Consider the following 8,906-nt stretch of genomic DNA (forward strand, 5'->3'; position numbering starts at 1 on the left):
GGTGACACAGAAGACTGACCACACTCTGTGTTAGCTAAGCACTGGCCTATTATTGGGACTGTCACAATCGAAGCCCATTGAGACACGGCTGGCACCCTCGCTGGGCTTCCTGTGCTGTTAAATATCAGGGCAGTGGGAAGAGGGACATCTTATCTGTATTAAGAGATACATTTTAATGGATCTGTGCATTAAGAAGGACTGATGATTAGATGTACTCTCCGCTCCTTGATTTAATTGACAGCTGGTCTATACCCCATACATAAGCCCACCAATCAGAAACACTCATCGTCTCTGTCCAGACAAATGGCTTATTTAGCAAGTAACGCTCGAAGATCAGTCAGCTTTACACTCGCTGCCATTGATTAACGTATCCTTTGATCTCATTAGTTATATTGCCTGCCCCCTGCTGGCTGTTTATTCACATGTCTGCTGCCCCTGTCAGCATATGCTGTAAATAGTTAGCGTTGTGTCAGTTCCCTTGCAGATTGCCGACTTCTCCCTTAGCTGTAATTATCCTGCTCCACAGACAACACCTGGATATGAGAGTCCCATCTGCAGCCTATTAGCCTCCACCGAGCGGGTTGGAAAATACAGCTCGCCTGCGTGTTCGATCGGGATATTTACACGCTTAGGGCAGCTTGTTGTGTCATGTTCCATCAATACGCGCCAGCCCTTTTGAAAATGAGAGTGGAGGTGACGTTCGTATAATAAACAGACCTGTCGCCCCCCCCCGCCTCCGGGTCAATCCATTTTGAGTGGGCGATCGGTTCCATTCCGAGTGGAGCTGCTTCGTCTGCGCGAGTGTGTGTGTCTGTCAGGCTGTCGGAAGCCATCGCCCAAGTCGATCGGAGGCTCCGTGTGGTCGCTGTCGTCAGCTGTCTCAATCTGGCCAACCTGTCAGCCCACCCCACGATCCAGACGGTCTGTAAGTTCTGCCGACGGGCCCCTTGGAGGATGAGCGATGTCCCCACGCTGGACTATGAGATGCTGTCCCCGGGGCCCTCACTGTCCGGGGCCCCCACCAGCCCCCCGCTCTCGGGCGACGCGGAGCAGAAGACGGCCTTCGCCTTCGTAGGGCTCCTGCTGCTCTTCCTGGTCTTCCTGCTGGTGCGCTGCTTCCGCATCCTCCTGGACCCCTACAGCCGCATGCCCGCCTCGTCCTGGACCGACCACAAGGAGGGGCTGGAGAGGGGTCAGTTTGACTATGCGCTGGTCTAGGAGCGAGAGGACGGGACAGCTGCCTTAACCTGTACTGCGCCGAGGTGACCCTGCCGCACACACACTTCAGTCCTGGCTGCCCCGTTCTCTCTACCACCCACACATGAACAGGGTACCAGAGCGGGAGGAGGTGCAATGCACCCTCTTCTCATTCTGTATTTTTTTTCCCCACAATCCCACAGATAGTGAATAAGCACCATTAGCATAGCATTTCCTGTTGAGCATCTCTTGAAAATGCCCCAGCAGCGACCCTGTGAGAGAGGAATATGCGTATTGGAATTGGAGCATGGTGTCTCTCCCTTTCTCCATTTCTGGTTGAGAAGTAGTTTCATGCTGCTGGGCTGATGACAGAGTCATTACAAATATAACCTCCCCATCCTGTCTACTACTGTCCTGTAGTGCTTAACATTAGAGCCCTGGGGAGGAAAAGATGAAGAAATTATTCATGAAGTAGCTGTAACATGCCAATATCTGGTAATATGTTTGACTGCATTATGCTCATGTTTGGAATCCCAGGGGTTTTTTGCATTGAATATGTGTTCTACTACCTGCTGACAGCATAAAACTGCTACCCCAAATATATATTTCTTATCTGCCTGCTGGACAAATGAAGGGAATGGATCGGTCCTGTAGGGGCATTGTCCCTGGAGTTGTTGTAGTACTGCGGTTCTTTCCTGTAATTGTCCACAACTGTCTGGGCTGCGTGTTATAACAGTAGTGTTTACAGGATGCCGTCCCTTTAAGAAATCAGGAAGGGTGTTTTTTGCTTCATAGTGATGTGTTTAACGTGTAGGCTTTTTGCCTGGTGAAACATAATAGCTCTGTTTTTCTGTAACCCAAAAAGCCATATCTATAGAGGTCCTTCAATTGTATTGTTGTTTGGTCTGCCTCCTATCTCAAGCTTGGTGAAAAATGTTGTGTACAAGATAAACTTTTAGAGAGATCAGAAGTGCTTTATTTTTGTATTCTGACTCAAATTTGGAGTCCCTTTTTGCTAATGTTCACCGTGTTTTCTCTAATTTGTAGCTCTCAGCTTTATAACTGGACTGTGGTTTTGCTGGTAACCAAGCCTAGGATAAGGGGTGCAAGGTTGAGGTGCTTTCTGTTGTGCTCATGCATTTCCAAGATTTGTAAGTAGATTGGATATTTTTCCTACTCTTTTTTTTTGCTATGCAGGGTTAATTCTGTTTAATAAAATGAAGTTTTCTTCTCTACTGATTGTGCCTCTAATTTTCAGTATGAATATAAAGAGCAGGGATATAAATTTTACTTTGGATTATCAAATCATTTCTGCAATGAGACAGAAACAATTCACCTCCAAAGAGCATTTGAACTGCTGTCATAACTGGATTAAACCCTCAGTTGGAGGACATCTACGAATTTTTGTGAAATGAAATTCAGACAGGAATCATTTAAAAATATAACCCACAGTATCTTTATTGCCATTTTGTTTCTGACAAAGTTTTCTAGTAATGATGAAGGTCAATCATTGGTAAAAACAGATTCCAAATGTATGTGCCCAGACTCAAAGAAATTAATCTTTTTGAATCTTCCCAGCATAATGGAAAACAAATAATTTGCAAATGACATCCTACTGGATTTGAAGGAAGTTCAGTTGGGCCTTGCTTGTAGAAATTATATGGCTCAATTGATAGTCATAGAAACCCACATACGGTTTCGAGCAGAGATACAGCTCTAGGGCCCGCATATACCTCCTTCCTGAGCTATTTTTAAGAAACTTCTTTTGGTTTGTTTTTTTTTTTCCCTCAAAAACAACATAAAAGTTACAGGTTGATGGTAACAGTGTGTTTCAAGTTTGACGCTGGAGCTGAGATACAGTACACACACACAAACACACATTCTTTCTTTTACATGTAGTGGCAAATAAAATAAAACGAACAAAAAAGATACAAAGTATACAAGGTCCCATGTTAAAACGGTTATGCATAAATATAGCTCAGGCTGTTGTACAGTGCAGAAACCTTGATGTTCAGAGAGCAAGATCGCTGTTTAGCACCAGAGATATAAACGTTGACACTCTCAGATGGTGAAGTGCCCGAGTGCTGTGTTTGCTTTGCTCCTCCAGGCCTAGTTCAGCTTATTGTCAAATCTCAGTGGAAACTCCTGTACCTCTGTGTTTTCCCTGAAGCTCCACATTCCTCTTTGGTTATTCTATAATAACATTATTACTGTTACGAGCTCAGAGAATTTGAGTAGGACAATGACATGTAAACAGTAGCCTTTCTGGTGATGTTCTGAAATCGGTGAAGGGTGGCGACTGTCATACGGTTTTTGAGCAAAACAAACTTAACAGCACTGTGAGGCCTTCAATCTTGTGTTCAGAATAAAGTTTTTGGTTTGGCAGCCTTGAAGCTCATTAAAATAACAAAAAAAATCTACATTTCACTTAAAAATATACAATTTAATTTTCAAGAAGCAAGTTTAATAATGTTGGTTTTCAGCAATGAGACAGTACAACAGACAGACAAAACACGCAACAAAAACCTAATAAAAATGTCACTTTTTGCAATCAAGATTCAAGACTGCGGTTTTCACTTTTGCACAGTGTGAAAGTTGAATTGTTTAGCACCTTTCTTTAAGCAAAAACATGAGAATTGTTGATGTGCAGACCTGATGAAAGCTTGTCTTACATGAGGATCGGTGTTTGTCTGTGCGTGCTCGCATCTTAAGGATGTATTGTAACAACCTGCTTGAAGGCGTAAATGTACCATCAGTTACATTTGATCGGTTTGTTAGATTACAGCTGTGTTTTGTCTTCATTGAAGAGTTAAGCAAAAATGACTGAATCCGCGACAAACAAAAAGCTGGCACTCATGCACTAGAACAGTACTAATTTAATTGTACCATCTAAGGAACTTTGGTCAAATATTTGTCCATTTTGTGTCATTCTAAGACAAACCTCCCTGATATATTCACAGAATAGTTTCAGTGCATGATGAAACTGTAGCACCACGATAATGATGTCCAGTTTGTCTTGTTGGACCTCAGGGTTTCTTCTCTGGTTCCTGTTAATGAGGGACAGTCGCCCTCTGCTGCTTAGAAGCAGTACTACAACAGAGCTGTGTTGTGATTGGTGTCAGTTTAGAGGGTTGAGGTAACGGAACGCGGCAGCACACGCAAACACACTGAAAAGGCACCTAAACTCTCTACTTACAGGAGATGACTATGACAGTACTAACCATTTATTTGACTTTTTGAAATGTGTAGGTAATCTGTTTTTTAAGACCTGAATTGTTGCTTTAAAGTTGCAGTCCTTCGTGTGAACATTTTTTCTTACTTTTAAACAGTATAATACATTAGAGATTACACAGAATACTGAATGGAGCAGACGATATCTTTTTTTATCTTTGACCCCAGCATTGTGACTTCACTGAGATTACAGAAAGGTGGGAGACTGTTTGGACCACAGCTGAAATGGCACATGTTCAGTTGCTTTTTTTCTACCCTTCTCTCACATAGTGCTCTTACCCATAAGCACAGGAAGAACACAGATAAAAACGATTTGGTACTGAGAACCTACTGATTTACATCTAGAACTCTGGTCAGTCAAACCTGTCAAAAACGACTTGAGATGCTGCTCCAGAGAAGCCCACTTGAATTCAATGGAGGATCACATAAACCTAAAGACTCCTTTACCATTAAGACTGAACATCTAGCAGTTCTGTTCATCCCTGCTGTCTCCCACATTCGGTGTATGTTAACATAACAGCCTTTCAGAAACTGCCATCAAATACTCTTGACTCTGAATGGACCTTCCCTCCCCCTCATCTATGGTTGCTGCGCTCAGGCTGGAGGGAACGGGCAGAGGGGGGCCGCTCTCCAGCCTCACACCGGAGATGCCTACTGTGCCCACACAGAGGCGGTGGAGAGGAGGTGTGACCCAAACACCAAACACCTTCCTGCAATCTGCTCCGCGGGCAAGGGGCCAAGGGGCTGCGGGGCCAGGGGGGGAAGGGAGGGTTGGGTTGGGGGGGATGACAAGAACAAGAACGACAAACAGATACTCAACAAAAAAAAGTGGTGGTCACTTGTTTCAGTTTTTTTAAAGGACCCTGCCCTGTGGGGGGCCGCTCAGGGAGGGAGGGAGGGAGGGGCCGTGGGGGGGCGGCAGTCCATGGGCTGGCGCTCAGTGCAGGTGGATGTGCAGCTTGATGCGCAGGGCGTCGCCGATCTCCCCCAGCAGGTAGTCGGTGTCGTGCTGGTCCTCCAGCTGCCGCAGCTGGCGCGGGCCGAAGAGGGGCAGGCTGGCGATCTCCAGCCGGTAGGAGCCTGGCAGCGGGGCCTTGCGTCCCAGCCGCAGGACGCTCTTGCCGTCGCGGCGCTCCAGCAGGCGGAAGTGGTCGCCCTGGTTGCCGTGGGTGATGACGTAGCGCACGTGGTGCTCCAGGGGCTCCAGGGCGGGCAGCAGCTCCAGGAGGGGCTCCTTGTTCTGCAGCGCGGAGAGGCTCAGGTTCATGGGGATGGAGGACTGGGTGTCCATGCTGGCCATGCTGACCGGCAGCTGACAGACAGGGGAGAGAGAGAGGGTCAGCTCACAGCCAGTGTGTTCTAGTTCCCCCACTGCTCTGTACAGTACACTAAAACGTAGGACTAATGTTTACTTCATCTTTAATATACTTTTGCTATTAATCCGCTAGGTTTTCAGAATGAATTTATAAACAACAAACAATGCCATTATCATGTCACCACATCAGTGTTACCATGTTTTATGGTACAAGCTTAAATCACAATCAAGCGTACAGCATTTTAGCAAACTCTGAGGTACCACTGAAAAGATCCCATACGAGCAGGACTGTGAGTTCCACTGTCTGGGAAAACAGCAGTGTGAGAGAGAGAGAGAGAAAGAGAGAGAGGAGAGGAGAAGTACCTCTTTCAGGTCATTGTCCCCTGTGCTGCGTCTGTGCCGGCCACCCTTGCCACCGTTGCCATTGATCTTGCACTCGTAGCAGGCCTCTGGGGACAGGGCGTCGTCCTCCTCACCCTCTGAGCCAGGGGTGAGCTGGCCCTGGAAGCCCAGGCCGGTGATGCAGTGACTGCAGGATCAGAGAGCAGAACCCCCAGTTACCATCTCGCCGCGCATCGGCAGTCACAAGAGCTTTTAGTATTCCACGGTAAGAAAAATAATGAATAATTAGTTCATTTTCTGTAACAGGGATGATTAACTCCTTGCTCATTAACTCAGAAATGTCTCTACTACATTACATTATGTTACATTGCATTACATTCATTTAGCAGACGCTCCTATTCAGAGCGATTTCCAGTACAAAAGAACAGAAATGTATCCATTCAAGTTGAATGAACAACAGTGTCAGACCAGGCTAACAACATTCCCAGACCAGTGAGTGTGAGCATAACACTCCTCAAACCCTACCCTAAGTTAACTTGTGTGATCTGACTGGACAAGGGCAGCCAAGTATACTACCATACATCAGTCACTAGATCACAGAATCCGAAACACATCGCAATACTACACATAAAATAAACAGCAAGTACTACAAGTAGCAGGTGTTAGGGGGTGGGGATTGAGGTGGAACTGAGATGCGGTCTGAAGAGGTGGGTCTTCAGTCTGCGTCGGAGAGAAAAAGTTTCAACTAACAGAGAAAAGGTTGTGCACTGTACTGTGCTGTACAAACAGCAATGTAACAATACCCATGAGGGACACCATTTCCCCCCCTGTCCCGCAGACTCACCCCTGTCCCGCTCTGTAGTAGCCCCCAGGGCAGCCACACAGGTAGCCCCCGTCTGTGTTGGAGCAGCCGTAGCTGCAGGGGTTGTTGCCCAGGGAGCACTCGTTGATGTCCTGGCAGCCGCCGACGCTCTGCTCGAAGTCAAAACCCGACGGGCACACGCATTTGTAGCTTCCCAGGGTGTTGTAGCACGAGGCCGATCCACACATGTGAGCGCTGTTGCATTCGTTCTCATCTGGGGCACAGAGGAGAGATGGGTCGCACCATGGTTAAAAATGTGACCCTAAAAATGCCATAATGCTGTACTTTATATTGCTACTCACCCACACAATGTTTCCACTGGTAGTACTTTATGTAGTTACTAACCTATGCACTAATTCCACTGTTAGTATTGTATGTAGCTTCTAACCTACACATTGATTCCAGTGGTAGTATTGTTTGTAGCTACTCACCTACGCACTGATTCCACTGGTAGTGCTGGACATAGCCCTGGGGGCAGCCACAGCGGAATCCTCCCAGCATGTTCTGACAGCCGTGCTGGCAGCGGTGGTTCCCACCACACTCATCCACATCTGAGAGAGACCAGAGAGAGGACTTTAGAGGGAGGAATGCCAGGGATTCACAGCAGAACAAAGAACAGCAGATCACAGCAGACGCGCATCCCGGTCGTGCGTGTGGGAGACGTGAGAGACATCAGGGCGTGCGAGAGAAATGGCCGAGCAGCTGAGACCGGATAAAAGCCTCACCCTCGCACTCCACCCCGGTGCTGTCCAGGGTGAAGCCCTTCTGACACTCGCAGTTGAAGCTGCCGGGGGTGTTGAGGCAGGAGGCCCGGGAGCCACAGAGGTTGGGCTGGTTGCACTCGTTGTTGTCTGCAGGACGGCGGGCAGGAGTGAGAGTCAGCAGCAGACAACACAACTGGACCGCGCACACACACAAACACACATATGCACTCACACATACACTCTCACATACACTCACGCACACACACACACACAAATGCGTACATATACACACACGCTGGCAAGTATCCACACATACACTGGCACATACACACACACACACACACACACACACACACACACAAACACACACACATATATACACACAGACACAAACACACACATGCATGCACATGCACACAGGTGCACCCTGCCAGGATGGTGCTCCGACCACACTCACCAATGCAGGTGGTCTGGTGCTGAGAGAAACCAGGGGGACACTTGCAGGTGAAGCCACCAATGGTATTGACACACAAGAACTGACAGTTGTGCTGCTTGGTGGAGCACTCGTCCAGGTCTGTATTTCAAGGGGAAAACAAGTGTCCCAGTTACTTATGAATAGATTAGAGAGGTGAAACACTTCATCTCCTTTTACATCCATTTGTGATGCTGCTGTCCCACTGAATGCACTGCTAAATGCATCTAGAACTAAGACAGTGCAGGAGTTCACGTGTGAAAGGAGAGGTCATTTCAGAGCGAAATATTACACCGTACATAAGTGTTACCCTGGGAAATATTACAGCTTTAATCTTGTACCTCACAGTATCATCTTTCAGAATGCTGTGGCTGGGGAAGACTGCCCCTTAGTCCCCCAGAGTCACACAGAGACCAGGCTGAGGTCTCATCGGGGTAACTCACCTTTGCAGGTCTTGCCATCAGGCTGCAGGATGTACCCTCTGGGGCAGGAGCACACGTAGCTGCCCTCCGTGTTCTTGCACAGGAAGTTGCAGGGCTTGGGAGACTGAGCGCACTCGTCCACATCTGTAAAGCAACAACAATCGGAAGTGAGATCACAGGTCTGAGGATGACGGCACTGCTGATGATGTCACCTTCGCTTCAGAAGGACCATTCAGGTAATACAGTACTCTCCACTTAAAAGAAATACTGATATAAGTATCAATCACATACTGGGGTCATAAAACAAACATAGAATTATTCCTATATTAACACTGTTTAAAAACTGCCTGTAATACGTTAA

General features: G+C 47.1%; 2 protein-coding genes across 2 annotated transcripts in view; one reads left to right on the forward strand and one right to left on the reverse strand.

Annotated features, from left to right (window-relative positions):
* Positions 1–734: 734 nt before the first annotated feature.
* Positions 735–1,905, forward strand: LOC118773312 (cortexin-1). Its single transcript, XM_036522183.1, has one exon. It carries the CDS (start codon positions 955–957, stop codon positions 1,216–1,218), a length of 264 nt encoding a protein of 87 aa, XP_036378076.1. The 5' UTR covers positions 735–954; the 3' UTR covers positions 1,219–1,905.
* Positions 1,906–2,742: 837 nt separating this feature from the next.
* Positions 2,743–8,906, reverse strand: part of fbn2b (fibrillin 2b) — a 55,364-nt gene continuing 49,200 nt past the window's right edge. The window contains exons 59-65 of the mRNA XM_036521353.1: positions 8,567–8,689; positions 8,109–8,225; positions 7,673–7,798; positions 7,379–7,498; positions 6,930–7,161; positions 6,107–6,272; positions 2,743–5,740 (exon numbers count right to left, since the gene is read on the reverse strand). Coding sequence (XP_036377246.1) covers positions 5,366–5,740; positions 6,107–6,272; positions 6,930–7,161; positions 7,379–7,498; positions 7,673–7,798; positions 8,109–8,225; positions 8,567–8,689 — 1,259 coding nt within the window. The 3' untranslated portion in view covers positions 2,743–5,365. The remainder of the gene's footprint in view (positions 5,741–6,106; positions 6,273–6,929; positions 7,162–7,378; positions 7,499–7,672; positions 7,799–8,108; positions 8,226–8,566; positions 8,690–8,906) is intronic.

This window comes from Megalops cyprinoides, chromosome 2 (assembly GCF_013368585.1).
Source record: "Megalops cyprinoides isolate fMegCyp1 chromosome 2, fMegCyp1.pri, whole genome shotgun sequence".
Taxonomy (NCBI): domain Eukaryota; kingdom Metazoa; phylum Chordata; class Actinopteri; order Elopiformes; family Megalopidae; genus Megalops; species Megalops cyprinoides.